The 20,667-nt window shown below is 43.1% G+C and overlaps 1 protein-coding gene across 5 annotated transcripts; it reads left to right on the forward strand.

The window, feature by feature from the left end:
* The first annotated feature begins 115 nt into the window (after positions 1 to 115).
* Positions 116 to 19,266, forward strand: ptdss2 (phosphatidylserine synthase 2). 5 transcript variants are annotated; one of them, XM_034535864.1, is made up of 13 exons: positions 116 to 786; positions 943 to 1,207; positions 5,082 to 5,183; positions 8,165 to 8,247; positions 10,602 to 10,669; positions 11,440 to 11,574; positions 12,514 to 12,564; positions 13,001 to 13,114; positions 14,101 to 14,219; positions 14,468 to 14,582; positions 14,946 to 15,091; positions 15,870 to 16,055; positions 17,849 to 19,266. In XM_034535864.1, the coding sequence occupies exons 2-13, from the start codon at positions 984 to 986 to the stop codon at positions 18,000 to 18,002; spliced, it is 1,497 nt and encodes a 498-aa protein (XP_034391755.1). In that variant the 5' UTR covers positions 116 to 786; positions 943 to 983; the 3' UTR covers positions 18,003 to 19,266. The 5 variants fall into 5 exon arrangements, with proteins under 5 accessions (XP_034391755.1, XP_034391754.1, XP_034391757.1 ...); XM_034535863.1 differs by having other exon boundaries at positions 116 to 376; positions 838 to 1,207; XM_034535866.1 differs by having other exon boundaries at positions 119 to 224; positions 838 to 1,207.
* The last annotated feature ends 1,401 nt before the right edge of the window (positions 19,267 to 20,667 follow it).

The raw sequence follows: 20,667 nt of genomic DNA on the forward strand, positions 1-20,667 counted from the left end.
GTGATTTCAGAATAATGCGCTATTCACGTCAAGACAAGAGGAGTGTCTTTTATTGTGAAGAAACTACACCGGATATGGCGTTATTGCTGCCGTTACCATGACGTTCAATACACTCCGTGCCCACGTGACGTGTGTCTGGAGCGTAGCCTGCCCCAGCCGATGCTCTGGAGCGGTTAGTCTCTTTAGTTGGAACGGTGTCAGGAAGTCACCAGGCAGAGTATGATGTATGATGGCGTTTACTTCTTAATTGTTGTTCTTTCTACTGGCAAAACGGATTTCAAGCGTTTTGCGCCAATGGGGTTGCACTGATGTAACGTTAGCGTCAGTAGCTCCTGAGCTCATCTGGACTCCAGTCATAATCCCATAAATTCAACTGGTACGTAATGCTAGTTTAGGGGATGGGGGGGAGACAAAAAAACCTCCCACATAGCTAATGTAAAGACGCATTTCACACAGGTGAATTGTTAAAACGGTGTCTCGAGCAATGGTGGTTTTACAAGCTTGTCTGTTAACTTAGCTTCGCTAGCTCTGTCGGAAGAGTCACAACACACATAACGGTCGCTCACGCGGGTTTAGCACTCCGCGCTGGTCGCTCGTGCAGCCGTCGTAATTAGTTTCGCCGTCAATTAAACGACATTTAAATCGCGGTGCCTCGTGCTGCTCTCTTGTTCTTGTTTAAGCGGCGATATAACTTAAGTAGGCGGCGTCGGAGAATAGTTATTAGCTAGCTAACGACGCGCCTCGCGCTGGTCTGCGAGGATTCAACTGCAGTAACTGGATTTTCAGGTTATTCTCTCTTTTATTTACCTTTTGAATTTCCCCTCTTGATTACCCCAGGGTGCTTATATAGTCAATTAGGGTGGGGCTGACACGCGGATGAGTTGGCACGGGAGCCAGGCACAGTGATACACCCAACAAAAACAAAACGGTATCCGTTTAAAGCACCGAGGAGGAGGAGGAAGGCGGCCGGTGGGTGAAGCCAAATGACCAAGTCCGAGCCGAAGAGAAGCGGCTTGGCCGCGGTCAACGCCGCCGGCAAGTGCGCCACATCCGCCGAGCCGGACGACGACGTCTCGGCCGAGTCGGGTTGCCCGAGTCAGAGCGCACACGTCAAAGCTAACGTGATGAAGCAGCCGTCCAGGGAGAGCACGCATCGGAGAAACACGGAGTGTGAAGTGTATGACGACGGGACCAACACATTTTTCTGGTGAGTGCTTTTCTTGACAATGTCACCGGTGCAAAATGTCAAATACTTGAACGCAGGAGGCGTCGGAGGTCATTTGTTTTTGATTTCAAGAAAAATACTCCAGACATCACAGTTCCTGCAGAAATGTCAATGACAACAAGGTTGGTTTAGCTTTCAAGGTGAACTGAAAGACGGGGTGGGGGGGGGGGCAGGTGACCTCCATTAATCACAGCAAATACTGTGACCTTGTTCCCAATCTTCAAATGGACAGGGAGTTAAATGGTAAGTCCTCTGTCGAGCTGAAATGTGTCTGGGTGAAATTGTTCAAATGTAAAACGATAGGAAGGAATCACCGAGGTCTAAAGGGGGTGCCAGTTATTGAGGGTGCTTGTGCTAATGTTTGCCGGGCTGTTATGGATGCTTACATTGCACATCCAGCCGCAGAGCTTGCTGTTGACAAGGCAATAACCGACCTGCACCTTCAGCAGAAAGAGATCCACGCCGTTTTTTTGAAGTCAAGACAAATATTCTGGCCATGCGGTAAACTGGAGAAGTGAGTTCTGCACACACCCACTGACACACATACACACGGTCGGACAGAGTGCGTTGGGCATGTGCAGGATGCAGGTGTTTGCGATGTGCCGAGGCAATAGAGATGTAACATGCTGTCCTGCAACCTCTTTTTTAAACATTTTTTATGTTTAGCCACCATGGCCCTTCAACCTGTCGCTCCAGGGTATGTGTGTCTCATCTCTGCTGTGTCTGTGTAAAGCTAGGGTCAATAAGACTCTGCAAAGGTATCCAGTATCTTTGACGGCACACAAGGCTGTTCCTCCACAAGATAAACTTTAATGAGTATCTCATTACTATGTTATAGCCTTAACATCTAGATATGTGTTGGTCTAATACCGGAAACATTAACAGGTCTCATAGTGTTGCGACTCTATAATGATCTTGACCGACGCTAGCTCCGTTTAGTCACAATTCGACCATCTCTGGATAATACTGCATGAGACTTTTTGTGTTTGCTGGGAAGGAATTTGGCCTCTCAGTGGTCGGTCGGCACACCCAGTCTGTTGTTATCGAGAACTGATAATGGAGATTGTAGCCGTTTGCCTTGTGGTCAACTTGGAATTGAGCCATTGTGAATCATATGGCGTCCTGGATAGTTCTGGGCTAATATTGCATGCATGTAAAGGTGGTACTTTTTATTTTACATGTGTAGCATCTTAGGTCATCCTTTTTTAGTCACCACAAGTCATGAGAAATGTACATTCGGCAGTTTTATATCTTGTCAAAAAGGGACTAAGGCCAACCACTACCTCCTAATTAAACCACAATGTGCATTTTTCCCCAAAGAGCTGAACATGGTTAACTCAACTGTGAATAAAGTGTTAGTCAACCACACATCAGCATGTAAATGGAGGAAGTGAGTGTGGAAAAGTTGGTTTCTTGCGCTGGATTTCTGATCATGGAGTCAGTGCAGAAGCTCACTTGCTGTGCTGTTATGAGCCTCACAAGTGTTTGAGATGTGCCAAAAGGCTGTTTGTTGATGGTGTAACCTACACCCTGGTTTAGGAAGGTAACAATGTGGCATGCAATCTGCCCTATTGGCACATACTGGAGTTGAGGGAAGTGTTATGTTGTTTTTTTATTGAGAAAAGGAGGAATAGCTTGGATAAACCCTTTAAATAGAAGTCAGCCTGATGACGCAAAATGTTGTGCTGGCACACCACTTTGGATTTTTCCCTAAATAGCATTGCTGCCCACACATTTCATTTCTAAGAGTCTTCTGAGAAATGCTTTTGTGCATAGTGATTTCTGACTGTCTTGAAAACGCTTTGTCAAAAGAGAAGAGCTCTTAAGTTAAGTAGTAAAAGAAAATTGAGCTTAAACTGTATTTGACAAACGGGCTGCACGGTGGTGTAGTGGCTAGCACTGTCGCCTCACAGCAAGAGGGCCGCGGGTTCAATTCCCGGTCGGAGCGGTCCTTCTGTGTGGAGTTTGCATGTTCTCCCCGTGGCAGCGTGGGTTCAGTCCAAAGACATGTTGCAGGTTAATTGATCTCTAAATTGCCCATATGTGTGAATGTGAGAGTGAATGGTTGTATGTCCCTACATGTGCCCTCGATGGACTGGCGGCCTGTCCAGGGTGTCCCCTGCCTTCGCCCTATGTCAGCGCCCCCGCGACCCTAATGAGGATAAGCGGTATTGAAAATGGATGGATGGATGTATTTGACAAGTGTATTTCAACACTGCAGGCCAACATGAGGCCATATGGTTGCTTACTGGACCGTATTTACCTGCAGCCTGTTTTATCTGGACTTTCATCCTCAACCTTAGTGGTCAATCTAAGTTTAGCCTGCTGCTCAGTTTTGCCAGGCTGGTATTTCTGCTGTGCCTGTTTCCTCCCAGTCTGGTTGTCAGGCAAGAGAGGAGTCAGGCCCTCCCCTGGGACTCCCAACCAGGTTGGGCATGGAGATGGAACAGGGAGACGACGCTAATGACACCTGGCATGCCGTTGCCGTGACTCAGACTCTGAGCCAAAGGGTTAGCAGAGGAGGAGACGTTCTTTAGGGTTATGTATGATGGCAGTGAGCTCAAACTAAATGTTGTTTTTTTTAAACTGCTGCTTTTTTGCTGTAGTAATTATCCTCAAATAATGATGTGTGTGTTCTGAAACAACATTTTAACTCCGTTGTCAATCTCCAGAGGGGGTAGCTGTGTCAGTCAAATGTCACGGAACATGCTCTGGGATATAGTTTCATGTTTATGCATTGCTTTGCTAGCGTGATAAAAGAGATATAAACTACACCTGCTGTGTTTACTGCAAAAAGCTGTAAAAACAAAAGAGCAAACGAGCTGCAAAACATAAACCAACCAATTCAGTTTATTTTGTATAGCCCCAAAATTACAAATTAGCCTCAGAGGGCTTTACAATCTGTACACATACGACATCCCTATCCCAGGACCCCACATCGGATCAGGAAAAACTCCCCAAAAAAATAAAACATCAGGTTTCAAAGTTGCCATGGTTTACTCCTGAGACACAGGCCTCTAAACCTATATCGGGATGGAAGATTTTGGCCATATGCACAATTATTTTGTCAGCTTGCCCAAAATTACTCCTGTCCATTTGATAACTCCTGGGGTAATCTATTAAATATCATATGCTCTTCTGACAGCTTTTCCCCTTGAGTTGAGATAAAGCCCCACAGATTGCATGGATGTATATGTGAACCACTGTAGCGTGTAAGTGTCGTACGACAAAGGCCTCAGGTTTGTTCCCTGCCGTTAGGCGATATTGGAGATGTGAGCCTATGGCCATGATGCTGGCCATAGGCTCACATCTCCAAACTTTAAGTTCAACGTGTCTACGTTAACAGTCCAGGTACACCCTGCTGAGGTCTTCACGGTCCACATTCAGGCAGGTCACCAGCGAAGTGACACAAAAGCAGTTTTTGACTTCTGTTCCTCCATTCAAGTGAAAAGAAATGTTCTGATTCATATCTCCATTGTGTTTTTTTGTTTCGTCACACACGTTTTGTAACTATTTTCGGCTGAAGTAAGTAACCCATGTTCTCAGCAACGATCTGTTTTTATCTCATCTCCACTCCCGTCATTATATTTAAGTCTGATCATTAGAGACGGATCTTGCACATGATGTTTAAAAGCTTTGTTAGGACACTTTGTTTCGCAATGACTGAAGTGATTACACCGCTCTAATTACGGTGCATTTATATTGCTAACATTCACCTTTGGTGACCTCAGACATTCATCAGCTTCTTTCTCTCCTCCATTAGCTTTTATCAAATGTTCCTCCTTTTATAAATGTTATTAATATCACTCTCTGTTTCTTCTCTCCCTCTCCTTTTTTAAAATTTTATTTACTGCAGGCGAGCCCACACTGTGACAGTGCTGTTCATATTGACTTGTGCTCTGGTCTACGTCACTCTGTTGGAAGAAACCCCCCAGGACACGACCTACAACGCTAAGAGGTCAGTAGCCTGTGCTCGTCATTTCCTGTGTCGTCAAAGCCAAAAACCCTGCAGGAACCAGTAGGATGCCCAAAGAAAATCCACTGAGGCTTTTTGATTGGACTGAATAATCATTTTGGCTGCTGTTTATCTTCAGAGACGACTTGTTTTTTTATTAGCACTCAACATCAATGTTTCTTCTAATTTTAAAGCATGCTAGGTTTAGATTTTTATTTATTTTCCAGCCATTTATAAACAGAAATGTACCACTTTCTTTGTTCGTCCCATTTCAACATTCTTCTGTGTATCGTGTCAGACTGACATTCAAAGCCTGATGAATAGGTCGCATAACAAAAAACAGCTAATGAGGACCACAGTTTTAGACTTCACCTGGAAAAGCATTTGGCATTAAGCCATGCAGCAACATGGGTGAGGTGCTGAACTCCATTGACTCAAATGGAAGCTCGTACCCCTTCAGTAGCATTCACCTTGAACCAAGCTTGGCCCTCTGCCAAGGCCACGCTGAGCTTTTCACAAAAAAACCTAACCCCGATGACCATGAAAAGGAGGCGCGTGAATGTCATGTTTGGAGAGGAGATCATGCCGTAATCTTTCAACACGGAGGACACAAATGCAACCTAGAACATTACATTTACTGAACATAGTCATTCTGCATTTATCCTAGTCTCTGAGGTGTGATCCAGGTTCCCTTGCTGGTACCATGCCGTACTAAAAAGTGGCACATTGAAGTAGGTGGTACTTGAAGCTCAGTAGTCACCATATTAATTTATCCTTTGGGTAGATTCTATGTCAATAGGCTTAACAAATATCCCCACACGTGGGTCATGCTGTGGCTACTTTTGGTTATGGCTCCTTATAGTTGTGGATACAATTGATACGAAGAAGAAGAAAGCTCTGCTGATGTTTCTTCAGAGCAGGGTTTTGGAAAATTTAGATCATTCTTCTTTAATTATGAACTTAATGGTCTTCTCTATTCCCTAAACTCTAATGTTGGTCAGCGATTAATTCAAGACTCGTTGTGGACATTTAAAAGCCACTGATTTTAAAGCATTGGATTTAATTGACTTTGGTCAGAAATGTTTCGGATGTGGTCTAATGTCACTCCATGAACATTAGACCATACACAAACATCTTTAGTCATTGATTTTAGAACTGGCCTAGATTTTCTCACTTCACGTTGGTCAGGAGTTGACGTCTGATTCACTCGTGATCTGATGACGGTCCTCTCTCTCTCTCTCTCTCTCTCTCTCTGAAAGTGTGGATAACCAGTTCCTTCACGGACTGCTTTCAATTTTTGTTTTTTTTTAAAGCTACATTTGCTTTTAAGCAACAGTGTGTGTGTGGGAGTTTAATTGGAATAGCACAAGGCCGGCCGAGTACAAGCAAGCTGCATCGTACATTATGTGGCGGAGAGACTGATTGTGTGTTGGTGTTTGAGGGGGATTGCGGGACCGATCTTAATTGGATGTTCTGCCGTCACCGTAGTCCGGCTCATCCGGTTAAAGACCCTTGAGCTTCTTCCCTGCAGAGGAACACACACACACACACACACACACACACACACACACACACACACACACACACACACACACAGTCCAAATCTCGGTCATGTACAGACTGTGCGCTCATTTACACTGTTGGACACACTCGTCCATTTTTGAATCAGTCGTGTTTACTAGTCGGTCCCTTTCACTAGTTAACACACCTGTACCCTCATTTTGACACACGATTGTCGTCACGTAAAAACTCACTTTCCCACCTACACACACACATACAATCATTTGATCGCACACACTTATGCTCCCACCCGTGTTGGCGAGCACAAGCTGAAATCACATTGTGTGTCCAGTTGCTAAGCCTCCCCTGTTCATTTATAGGTTCAGAGCAGCGTCCTTGGCTTGTGTCCTGGTTTTCAGAAATCAACACAGCAGCGATTTAAAGGTTGACAGTAGAAGGTTCAGATTGGTCTAATCTCTAAGAGGGAATTGTAATAGGTGGTAATTACCCATGGTCAGCTGCTAAAACGGGTCACCAAATCAAAAGGCGTGCCAATACTTTCCCCTTCCTGCTTTCGTATCTACGTTTAGACATTGTTTGTGTAATATATAAACACAACTAGGTTGTAGGAGGAAGCAGACAAGCCACCTTTGGCACCTTTCTTGTAGTCCTGATGATAACACTCTATTTCCCTTTTTGCCAAGACATCTGTGCACCAGATCCTGTGGCACTGGCTGTAAAGTGTATAATAATGTTTAAAAAGACAGCTGCCCCTTTTTTTTTTCTTTTTTTTTTCTGGGCCGTAACGTTACCAGCAGCTTCAACATCAAACGGACTATTTTCAAAAAAGAGAAAAAGTAAAAACCACAAGCCTCTGCTCCATGAAATTGATTTTATTCGGCTAGATCTCCATTATTATTAAATCCTCATGTTTTTACCACATTCTCAGCATTTTGCCAATAAAGGGCCAATCAGTGAGGGCCACAAGGGGCCAATGGTGAGCTGCTTCCCCGCATATCTCTGGCTGGCCCAGTACTACGTATTCTGTAATGAGAGTCTAACATTTCTTCTGATTTTTTTTTTTTTTCTTCTCTTTTTCTTTAACAATTCAAATCTTCAGCTAGCACATCATTCCTGCTGGGTTTAATTGGCGACTCCAGTACAAAGCACTTTAACATGCAGACAGAAATTTGCACATTGTTTTTTTTTTTTTTTTATGTTATTTTCTCCCCAAATTCATTGTCATAACCAATTTCCGGCTGGTGTTTTTGAGCCTGAAGAATCTCCCCATTCACACAGACTACGATTCTGCGTTCCCTGTCGGCATACATAAGTTCAGTTCCACTCTGCCACTGCAGTAATGGCGGCTGCACTTGAGTGCGCAACGCATAAATCAGCCACTGGATTTGTCTACACTAATAATAGGATCGTATAACGCAACCTTAAATTGAATCTTCCTTTTGTTTCTAATTGTGGTCCCGTAGGGGGATTGTGGCGAGCATCCTGGTGTTTCTCTGTTTTGGAGTGACACAAGCCAAAGATGGACCCTTCACCAGACCACACCCGGGTAAGAATGCTTCTTTTTCCCAGTTTCATGGCAACATTTCATCTTCCGGTCTTCCATGTGCAGTATCTCAATTCTCAGCTTTTAAACCCTACAGAATAGGAGCAAAGCAGGTTCAATTTCAAAGAATTTGAGTAGGTCAAGCTTGTTTTATTCCACGCCGTAAACCAAATTTAAAATAAATATTATATTACAGTAATTGATGGGAACTTTACACTGTTGTGCATCATGCTGGTGATGTTGACTCTGACCTTGTTAATGGTGTATTATTTGTTTCTCCATGCCTATCATGTGTAGAGGGGTAAGAGTACCTGAGCGACGTTTCCACTCATTCGATCAATAGCAACATTTTAGACTCATGTTGGCTCCTACTATACCACGAACATCCTCTTGAGTGCAGGCAATCAATACAGGCAATGGCTCACTAAATGTAATTGTGAAAATGAAGGGAGACATCTGGATAAAGGAAAGGAGGTGGAGAGTTTTCATGGCAGGGGGTGGATCCAAGCAGACCCCTTAGAGAACAAAGTAAACGCACTTGGGGAACATCTTCGTCACCGTTGTTGACGACTCCACTGGCCTTTTAACTGTAATATCTAAAGGACTGTGGTGCTCTGTTAATAGTTTCAACATGAAAAAGATGCACCCCCTTAAGCAGGGCATTCTGAGCCCGGCTTAACACATAAACCTCTCCCACAGATCAGTGAGCTGCTGTTTACATGCAGAAAAAGGGACATCCAACAACAAGCATGAAACAATCCTGGTCCTAGTTCTGCCTACACTCAAAACACGATACAATTGTATTCCATATCTTTCAAATAGATGCCCTCCCCCTGAAATGTGACACACTGTTCCTTTAATTTGCTACATTCTATAAAGGGATGCTTCTATTCATAGAAGTGCAGTTCATTAAAGTAGTTTGCTATTTAGGTTTTTAACCAGGTCAGTTATGCAAAAGAGGCATCTCATCTATCACACAACATGTTCCCACTGACTTCAGATTGGGAGGAAGGGAGGGAGGAAGGAAGGAAGGAAGGAAGACAACAGGGTGTGGAGGTCAAATGGAGACACACGCTCTGAATGTTGTTGGTTATTGGAGGCGTGGAGCGACCAGCCAATAGTTTAGGCTGCATTACTTGTGCCTTCTTGAGCTCTCCTTTTGTGGACTGAAAAACAAGTGTTTTTTGGTGTGTGTGTGTGTGTGTGTGTGTGTGTGTGTGTGTGTGTGTGTGTGTGTGTGTGTGTGTGTGTGTGTGTGTGTGTGTGTGTGTGTGTGTGTGTGTGTGTGTGTGTGTGTGTGTGTGTGTGTGTGTGTGTGTGTGTGTGTGTGTGTGTGTGTGTGTGTGTGTGTGTGTGTGTGTGTGTGTGTGTGTGTGTGTGTGTGTGTGTGTGTGTGTGTGTGTGTGTGTGTGTGTGTGTGTGTGTGTGTGTGTGTGTGTGTGTGTGTGTGTGTGTGTGTGTGTGTGTGTGTGTGTGTGTGTGTGTGTGTGTGTGTGTGTGTGTGTGTGTGTGTGTGTGTGTGTATTAACTGATTGCGTCATACTCCCTGACCTGTGGAGCCAGCCAAGTAGGTCCAGTTGTTGTTCAGCTTGAAACTCCACAGATCTGTTTAATGGGAAAAGAGCCAGACGGACTTTAGGATTTACAACCTGCTTCTCCTCAGGGACCCCCCCCCCCCCCCCCCCCCCCCCCCCTCCGGGAGATTATACACAAAGACTCACAAGAAATTACTATGACAGCGGCCGTTTAATTCAAACCACGTTTGTGGGTCATTAATAACGCGGTAATGCTACGATAGCTTCAGGCTTTTACCACACCCATTAATAATCCTTTCACGTCACTATTTTTGAAAACCTACCGATGGAGCTTTAATGGAAGCCAGATTATCTGTTGCAATGGCTCCTGACTGTAGTACTCAATTGTTGCAATTTGCTGTCCTGGTAATAGAAAAACACACCAAGTCATGCATTGTGAAATCCTTCAGTATTACATTCAGTATTAAGTCAACAAAGTCTGTCAAAGGGACGGACATGACCAAATAAAGAATCACTCACATTCTATTTGGACTGACATAATCTTCCAATGCCGCCTTTTTTTTAAACAGAGAAACAAAAACTGAAGTCATATTAATTCCCAGATGGGCTCCCTCTCTGGATGAAGACTACAAGTCTGCCATCGGCTGCATATCTCACTCGCTATTGCCCTCCCCTTTCGCTATCTTTGCTATCTATTTTGCAAGGCCACAGTCCCGATATCCTGGGCTTATCTGAGATTGTTGTGATTAGTTTAATGAAATATTAACAAGACAGAGTTTTTTTTTTTTTTTTTTTTTTTGTTTTCTTTCCCTCTTTTTCTAGCTTACTGGAGGTTCTGGCTTTGTGTCACTGTCGTCTATGAGCTGTTCCTCATCTTCATCCTCTTCCAGGTTGGTGTGTTGATGGCATTAATACCTTGATGGGCTGAAACACTCAACCATGAACATTCATCGATGGAGGGGAAAAACATACAGCACACACAAAATTTAAAAAAGGTCTGTCGATTACAGCACATGCCCGTCTCTCTCGGGGTGTTGGAACATTTAGTGACGCAATCTTCACTCCCAGAACAAGGCAGCAGATTTATTTTCCTATTCACATTAACTTCTTGGTTTAGATCATGGATTTGGGTCCACAAACCAACATGAAGTAGCTCAACCTGAGAAATGAGTGTTGGAGTACATGCAGACATCTTAAAACCAGGATTACACTGGATTCTATTCAGAGTGCTGCACCGATCTCTGTGATCCTACCACATCTCTTTTTTTCTCTTTTTAAATGTCCCTGAGCCGGACCTTGTAAAGTAGCAATACAGTTGTATCTTAATCAGGCCGGGACATTGTTAAAAAGAGTTTTAAATACTTTAGCCTTCTACTTTCTTGGCTCATTGCAAGCAACATTTAAAAGTGCAACTCGGTGAAATCTTCCATTTAAAAACTTTAACATGCCTCAAAGTTGTGTCATTAAGCAAAAACAAAAAGAAACTTTCAAAAGTAAATGCTGTGGTGAGAGGTGAAGAGTGAATGTACAATAACACTGATTCTGGATTTTATATATATATTTAATTAATTATTATTTATTTTGTAATTCATAAATAAAGATAAAGTTCCTTCTCAGGGAGAATAAGCGCTGATGGTTTCTATGCTTCTCCGTTATCCAGACGGTGCACGATGGACGACAGTTCATGAAGTACATTGACCCCAAACTTGGGGTTCCCCTCCCGGAGCGCGACTATGGAGGAAACTGCCTCATGTACGACCCGGGCAACACCACCGACCCCTTCCACAACATCTGGGTAAGACGTTTTATTTAAGTTGAGGTCACAGATTTCCGACTCGGTCGTGTTATTTATATTGTGGTACACTTTGCCCTCAATTATTACTGAAAAGAAAAAGACCCAGATCTCGCATCGTATGGCAGCCTAAATGAGTCTGTTTCTTTCCCTCATCCATTCACACAATCACTCTCCTTTTGACTCTAGCTCTCCCTCCCTGTCTCCTCCCCCCTGTCACTTTCTCTCTCTCTCTCTCTCTCTCTGTCTCTCTCTCTCTCCTTTCTCCCTCATACACACACGCACAAACTCATAGTTAGTGTGGCTGTGTGCTGACTGGCTCCAGAAGCTTGTGTCTGGTTATAGCCCGTCAGTAGAACCGGGCCTTCCCTCCCCGTGGCGAAGCAGTCTGCTGCTGCCGCCTCATTGACCCAGACCACATCTCTACTGTTGGCCTGATTTCAGTCTCTGAGAGTGGGTCAAACTCTCCACACTAGCCGACGTATGTGAATAACCTTTTAGAAATGTCAAATCTTGTCCACATATTTCGTTGGGGAAAAAAAAAACTGATTTGGAGTTTTTGGGCGGAAGGAAATGAATATAAATGTAATCTTGAACTATGTTGTTTTTAAAAGGAAAAACACAGGAGAACTGGATTTGGATGCTTTTTTTTTTCTTTTTTTTCTGTGCTTTATGATGCTCAGCCAAGTTCTGTTGTGTTCAGTGACCGAGAACTCGCTGTGCTCATTTCTGGTTGCTACCAATGTGAACTAGATGTACTTAATGAGAACATAAGCACATCTAGTTAAGAGCAGAGCTGCAACGGATGATTATTTCCATTAATTATTCACTTGGTCTATAAAACACTTAAAAATAGTGAAAATATTGTTATGTTGTGTGAAAGTACAGACTTTGACACGATAAAAACAAACGTGTTAAATGACCTTGTTGGTGTCTCTAAAGGACAAGATCGATGGCTTTGTTCCCGCTCACTTCCTGGGATGGTATATTAAGGTATGTATGAAGAATTTACCTCGACTACACTGTTATTGTCCAAAAATGTATTAAAGAATGGCCTCTCTGATTTTCACCTGCTCCATCCAGTCTTGTTGGCCTGGGAATGACAACAATCTCTGAGCCAATGATTACACACTTTTCAATATATTGAAGAACCTACTCGCTAAGATTGCAAGCATCTTAATCATTAAATACCAACTTGTGTGTTATTAATGTCATTTTTTTTGTCTGATTCCTATGTTTAAAATATTCTGTGCAATAGGCAACTGAGGCATTGTTGTATGTAACTATTGACAGCGCCGGGATGCTCTTTGCATTTGCCGCAACGTATAAAAAGTTTCTCTCTGTGGCACCTTGTTGACCTACTCCCACTCCACGTCATTCACCCCCTCCTACTCCCCCTCCCCCCCTTTTGCTCCGTTTGCTTCCTCAGACTCTGATGATCCGCGATTGGTGGATGTGTATGATAATCAGCGTCATGTTCGAGTTCCTGGAATACAGCCTGGAGCACCAGTTACCTAACTTCTCGGAGTGCTGGTGGGACCACGTACGTACAAATAGCACCGCTTCTCCTTTGCTCACTAAAGAATCAGTAAGTGCCCCTCAGAATGGTGGCGTGAACAAACCCCAGTATAGTCCTGGCGAGTCACAGTGGGAGCAGACAATGACTCGTAGACGTAAACAACAACAAAACACGGTTGCATATTGAGTTGCAGACATCGAAGGATTGGGGTGACGTGAACCAGGCTGAGAAGTTTCTCAGTGTGTCTGGGACTCGGCTTTGTTTTCTCACGAGCTATTCGGCAGGACGGATTGGACCCCTTCTCACCGTGCGCCGACATTGCTCACGTTTGCAAAGGTCACCGTACACAATGTGGAGCAGTGTCTTTTGATATATACTTTTTAATATCCTGTTACTGCTGGTGCAGTGTTCTGTAAATCTGCTATTGAGATTTATGGGTGCAATTAAACAATTAAAGTGGTTATCAACACTATTATAACGCAATAGAGCAACATAATAGGATGTTAGCAGACAAGTGGTGGGGTATTAAAGAAGGACAGGCTGTTGACTGTAAAAACACATTAGGTAGACTGCGGCAATAGAAAGTCGGGGCAATTACTTAAATTGTGACTTAAACTGCTTATTACCAGTAAATATGGATTACGGTACACGTTTATGCTTCATGGTACGTAATCTACAATATATTTTATGCATTTTTTATTTTAAGAGAAGGAATGTTCAGGGGCCTCAGAGGATGTACATTAAGAAACGAGATTTGAGGTTTTAAGCTTTAATGTTTGAGGGGCAACGCTGGGATTCTCTTCTCCGGTCAACCAAACACCAAGTTGTGTTAAAAGAATGCCAAAGTGTGAGTTTTCCCTCCCAGCCTGCAACAAAACACTAATGGGAGAGTCAAGGAGATCTATTTCTGCTGTCCAACCCACACAGACCTGAGAAAAGGTTTAATCTAGCAAACGTGTGGAGGTGGATCACAGTTGAGGTGTGTGGTTTTTTTTTCTTTTTCTCTCTAGTGGATCATGGATGTGTTGGTGTGTAACGGTCTGGGGATCTACTGTGGCATGAAGACCTTGGCCTGGCTGTCGATGAAGCCCTACCAGTGGCAGGGCCTGTGGAACATTCTCACATACAAGTACGACTTATTCAATGTGCTACTGGGATTAACCCACTATCGGCTATCCAAACCACAACATTTAAACAATTTATTCAAAGTGTATTCCTTGAACTTAACGCCACACTTATTGTGTGACAGATATAATGTTGACATTTGAAATAGTGGGGAGGTTATCGCCTCTTTCCGACTTCAATAAAGTGCCAAGACTGTGAGAAATTAATGTGCATTTTTATTTCTAACCGTCTCTCCTCTGTGCCCGCCCCCAGGGGGAAGATAAAGCGTATCGCATTCCAGTTCACGCCGTACAGTTGGGTAAAGTTTGAGTGGAAGCCCGCTTCAAATCTTCGACGCTGGCTTGCTGTGTTAGGCATCATATTTATGGTAAAAAATCTCTTTTTTAAATTTTTTTTAATTTATTTAGATTTTTGTCCTAATGAACAAAATGAAACTTTAGCAAGTACTCTTATAAGCTTATATTAGCTAAAACGTAATTTTTTAAGACATCACCTTGTGCTCAGCTTTTTCCTACATGGATTCTGGATTTTTGATTGATTGTTTTTAAAAATCCTCAGTATTCATTGATCAAAACATGAGTCGCTACCCCCAAATAAAGATGTACTTCTACAACTGGTGCAGGACACAAGTGATGTCCTATTCCGTTATCTTCAATTAATGAGATTCTCAGTGCTCGTAAATTAACAAAAAAAAAACTTGCTTCTTTTTCTTTCTCTCCTCCTTTCCCAGTTCCTCCTGGCGGAGCTGAACACCTTCTACCTGAAGTTTGTGTTGTGGATGCCCCCTGAGCACTACCTGGTGCTGCTCCGCCTGGTCTTTTTTGTCAACGTCGGAGGCGTCGCCATGAGGGAAATCTACGACTTCATGGACGACCCGTGAGTAGCGGCGAGATGCCCGTAGGAGGAATGCAGGAGTTCGTTACCGGGTCGAAGCGTTCGACCATACTTGGTCTTCAATGCGGATTCGTAACCGATACTTTTGTTGCATTAGGAGCTTGTCGGCATTCCCCTTGAGTGTACCGCAGAGCTGTAATAAGTTCTAGATGTTGTTCAAGTCTTATTTTGTCACGGACAGCATCAAGTCAGGTTAACGGAAGTGCTCGCTGCCTACTTTATACTAAATGTCAAAAAGGTTAACGGCGCTGCATTCCTAAGCAAAGAGAACAATACGTATCTGCTGCGAGGGGATGAATGGTTAAAAATATGTCCTAGGAGTGCGGATAACTTCCATTAAGTGTTCAGTAAAGGGACTATTTGCTTATGATTACTGTATCAGGATGTTCAGTCGGTGCTGGTTCTCTGGAGGCCAATTAAAACTCATATTTCTAGTTCGGTGCTACATTTTGTATCCGTATGCATGTGAGCTTGTTGTTTGGGAAGCTGAGGGAGTGTATTCACCTCACTGATGGGCTGAGCTTCTTATCACAAGCCTTTCTGCACGTCGGACAAATATGGAAACACTATTGCATTGGCCTTTTTTTAACAATTGACAGGCGCAACAGTTTCGGTCGTTTCTTTTCCAAAAGTACAAGTTACAAGTTCTCGCAATCGACTCACTTTTCCATAACGACACTCTTTGTGATTTAAAAAAAAAAATAAAATATATATATATATATATATATTTTTTTTTTTTTTTGTTTTGTTTTCCCTGCAGGAAGTTCCACAAGAAGCTCGGCCAGCAGGCGTGGCTGGTGGCAGCAATCACCGTGACGGAGTTCCTCATTGTGGTCAAGTACGATCCCAACACCATCATGCTGCCCCTCCCCTTCTTCATCACGCAGTGCTGGTTCTTAGGAATCGTCCTCATCTTCGGCTGGACCGTATGGCGCTTCTTCTTCCGGTAAGAAGTGGGCTGGGGTACTACACTGGGGGGCGGGGGGGGGGGAGGTTAAGCCTACTGTGAAGACGTAGGTCATGTAAATTATAAAACTCTGTGCTCATTCGATTCAGGTAAAGACATTTTTGGTGCAAATGAGCCATTGGTCTGTAAATATGAAATGTAATAATCCAGATTTAGTTTAAAATTGATATGTCAGTGCATATTATAGCAGCCATGCAAAGTGTGCAACACAGGAAGAGAAAGGGTGATATAGATTAAAACTTTTTCATAAAGAAACCTTTAACACACTTCGGGTTTAAATGTTATTACAGGCCGGCAACACTGGCTTCAATAAATAACCTGTTGCATTGCAAAAAATACAGTTTAGTCACAATATAAATTTAATTTCATGAACATGAACTTCATGTGCTTTTGATCCCATCCAATGGGATTTATTAAATGCATTGTTTTCCTCATGACCTCATGCAGCAATATATCTTTCCCCCTTTATGTTGAGTAGTGTTCCTGTTGAGCATAGCCATTCCCCCAGCATGTTAAGCTTCTGGTCTATTTTCTCCTCCCCCAATCCTCCCTCCCCCTTTCTTCTTCCTGCCCATGCTCAGCAGTAATGTCCGTGTCCGGTGAGGTAGGTATAGGAGAGAGGCTCCCTTCTGTCAGCAGTGTTGTATTCTGTTTTATTTCCCCTCTCAATCATCACTGTTTTGGATCCATAGTTATATTCAGAAGATCTCTGGGATCCACTCGACTACACAGATATTACTCCACATGGGTCCTTCTCCCGCATGGCACTTTTTCAATTTAAAAAAAAAAAAAATTCTTTTGCTGTGGTGAATTTTGTCATCTTTTTAATTTTGAGCATTTCCCTTCACATCAGCAGGAGTCGGTTAAGTAATGCAGAAAACAGTCAGGAGGAGCGCAGTGAAAGAAAGAAAGAGAAAAAGGAAATGTTTGCACACCTCACACACGTGCCAGTCAGCATGAAAACCAGTGCAGGGCGTCGGGCACTAAAGCATGCATTACTCAGACCTTGGTGAAATCCTATTTGCCAATAGTTTGAATGTCTTTTGTTTTGTTGTTTGGTTACATGAATGCTGGCTCTACCCCCTATGAAGATTATGGTGTTTTTTGTTTATTTATTTTTTTTAAAGGTAAATATTCATTCTGTCTGATCAAGCAGCATGAAACAAACGCACACCAGAGTTATCTGCAAATACTATTTGACCCAGTTGTTGAGGTGTGCCTCTCTTATCTAATACGAGGCGTTAGCATCAGCAGACCGAGGTGAGTATTGTGGGGATGTTTCACTCCTCCATCAACTGAGAGTCTCATCCGGAGCATTAAGGAGGTCAAACTGACCCTCATCTTGATCTGGGAATACATAAAAGACATAAACAGGACTGCCGCGTCCAAGAGAGGCTGCAAAATCTGACTTTTCATGCAATGAAGTAAATCAAAGTTTTGTTGTGGATTATCCCCCAAAGACACGGACAACGATATTTGATGATTGCAATCAGCGTAGAGAAGATGTCCGTCTTTTCTCCACGGTGATGCACTTTATGGTGAAAAGAGAACGTTGTGGAAAAGAGATGTAATTAATTGTTAAGAGAGAAGGCGAGGGAGCTCATTATCTTTTGAGAGGAAGTACATTTATTGTCATAGCACAAGTTAAATCATACTCATGTGTTTTATTTTTTTTTAAATGAGGAGGAACAGAGACCAGTCGGGAGGAACTGTTCCCAAAGTTGGTTTTCTATTCACGGCGTGTCCTCCTTCCTTCTTCAATCTTCTCTCAGGGACATCACGCTCCGCTACAAAGAGACCCGTCAACGCAAACAGGAAGTCCCCGCGGACCGGGACCGTCCTCTGGGCAACGGCAGCACAGCCACCCCGTCCGGGCGGAGCAAACTGAACGGCAGCTCGGAGACGGTGCGGCAGAGGAAGTCCTGAGGAGGAGGAGGAGGAGGAGGAGGAGGAGGAGGAGGGGGGTGGGTGTGGGCGGAGTCGTAACCGGACGGTCAGGTGCAACTGAGGGGGGGGGGGGGAAGACGAGGTTTGATGTGTGTGTGTGGAGGGGGAGATGACTGAAGGAGATTTGTGACTCAAAGACACGCGTAGAGCCAAACGGATGGACACATGTTTGTGCTGTGTTGACCTTTTCGTTGTGCCTCCATGACGTAGTCACTCAACAGAGGCGGGGGTTGGAAGGTGCAATTTCTTTTTTTTTTTTCTTTCAGAGAATTTTCTTACTACAGGGATTTACCTCATTCTAATTTTTAAGAGCATTTTTTTTTGTGGGGGGGTGGGTGGATTACACACGGACACATTTTTTTGGGTTATTAAAACATTATTTTTGGACGTCTGGTCATGAGGAAAGGAGAAAAACAAAAGCGTTGAATCAAAGATGGAGGAAGTAGTAGAAGGAGGGCTACAGGTGACCAGGGAAGTAGATAGACTTGTGACCAACGATAGACGGCAGTTTTAGATTTCATCCTGGTTGCACACGTTGATTGCAGAAACATGGCCGCCACTGTAAATATGCTTCGTTATGCGCCCTCGCGTCGGTGCAGATGAGGACAAAGGGGAGTATTCTGTAGGTGTAGGTAACTGATGTTCAGTGTCAACCTGGGATTTTGGCTACAATAATGTAACTTGCTTCATGATAGTTGTTATTTTTCTTAGGTTTTGTTTACAGTTCAGTTTCTCATTCCTGGAAGAACTGAGCCCGGAGGTCCTTGTGACTGCTGGGGGTCCTCGCTCAGTTCCTCAAGGAAAGGAACAACTGGCCAAAGCCTTTTATCTCCCCTCTGGCTAAGAAAAGCAAAATCAATATGTACCATATTCTAGTTATTTAACTGCTGATTATACTTGATATATGGGGTACAGTTTGGGTGTTATTTGTCGATGTTTTTTTGTTATTTCTTTAGGGTGAATCGATTATGAACACTAGATTGTACTCTTTTCCTTTTTGTGACGTGAGGCACTGAGGAATCTGCAGCACTCTTAACGAACACATCCACGACAATCACACTTCTAGAAAGACGATCAAAATACAGCAAAAGTAACGGACGTTCCACTGTTACAGGGTTGAATAACAGAGGGCTGATTTAAGTCACTACAGGCCGTGAAGGTAAAATATCTTTAATGCCAAATGCTTCTTTTATTTAACACGTATTAAAGATCTCATTGTCATTCAGCTCTGCGCCGTCTGAATGAGCTGAAACCAAAACCAGTCTTTTCATCAGAGGGGGGGGTTTAGGTTTAGGTTTAGCTGTGTTTTGGTTTGGGAGGCATTTTGGATTCCTTTTCATTTCAACTCGAGCAGAGTCCCCAAAGCCATCGGGATCATGTCAGCATACCGTTTTATTTTCCAAAAAATCTTTTGAGGTCAGCCCGTTCAAACCAAATGTACTTGTGTCCAAAATGTGAGACCTCAATGTCTCTCAGTTATTTTTCAATTACGTCGTTGTTAAATGTATCAATTAGTTGACTGAAAATCAAACGCGATATTTGAGGACGACTAGATCATTTAAATGGCCATTGTCCATTTTTTTTTAAACTTTTTTTTTTTTTTTTACATTGACAAAATTAGTTTAGAAAATAATCTCTAGATTAAGCGAAGATTAGCTAGTTGCAGCCTAAAATGTTACAAATGCTTAAAAAAAAAAAAAAAAAAGTATCGCTGAAGTCCAACTGAAAATATAAATAGTGCGTTTTAGCCCGGTTGGATATTCTGTGTCCCAGAAAGCTTTCGTCTTCGTCCTGTTCGGGTCTCGTGGCTGTTTAGAGGATCGGCTGTAAACTCCTGTGTGCCACTTGTTGTGTCCCAGTGGCTTCATCCCACCGAGTTGAAGACCAAGTAGACGCCATCTGTGAATCTGGCTCCATAATCGTCCTGTGGTAAAACTATGATAATATAGTAATGTTCTCGTGAATGTCAAACGAGAGAGCCTGTTGTTTTTTTATTTTTATGGATCAGTTTATTTTTTGCCATGAACACCAAACCAAAGTTTGCCGTTTTCCGCACGGCTCATTTTCATGCTTCCCCCGGCATCTTTCTCCCTCTCTCAGATTGCTGTGCAAATTTAAAAACCCGTAAAAAAAATAAAAAAAATAATGAACGTTAATCTGACATGTCAAAGTTTGGACTTGTGCATCTTCAGTTGCTTGTGAAGTTCGGGAAAGTTCCCCTCCTTTCTTTACTGAAGGCTCTTTTGGGCCGGGAGGGGGGGGGGTTCCTTTGCACATCAGGTCTGAAATGACAAAATATGGAATTCATAAGCTGAACATCATTAATGAGCGGTGGAACGAAAGAGGAACCGGTCCCATTAAGATTAAAAAAGGGACTTTTCCTTTTTTAGTGTAATTCCACTTGCAGCCACATGGGGGCGACGGCTGTTCTGTTCTTGTCTCCTCGACAATGATCATTTGCAGCTTGCTGTAAAAGCCATTTTCAACTTGTGTAAATGTGAACATCATAAAGATCTTAAAAAAAAACTGAAATATGCTGCTGCACCACATCATTTTATAATGTTTTCAATAAAATAAACTGAAAACCTGAGTTTAGTGTGCTGGATCGTTGTGTTTCCGTGCTGGCGGAGGCGGCCATCGCTAG

This window comes from Cyclopterus lumpus, chromosome 6 (assembly GCF_009769545.1).
Source record: "Cyclopterus lumpus isolate fCycLum1 chromosome 6, fCycLum1.pri, whole genome shotgun sequence".
NCBI lineage: Eukaryota > Metazoa > Chordata > Actinopteri > Perciformes > Cyclopteridae > Cyclopterus > Cyclopterus lumpus.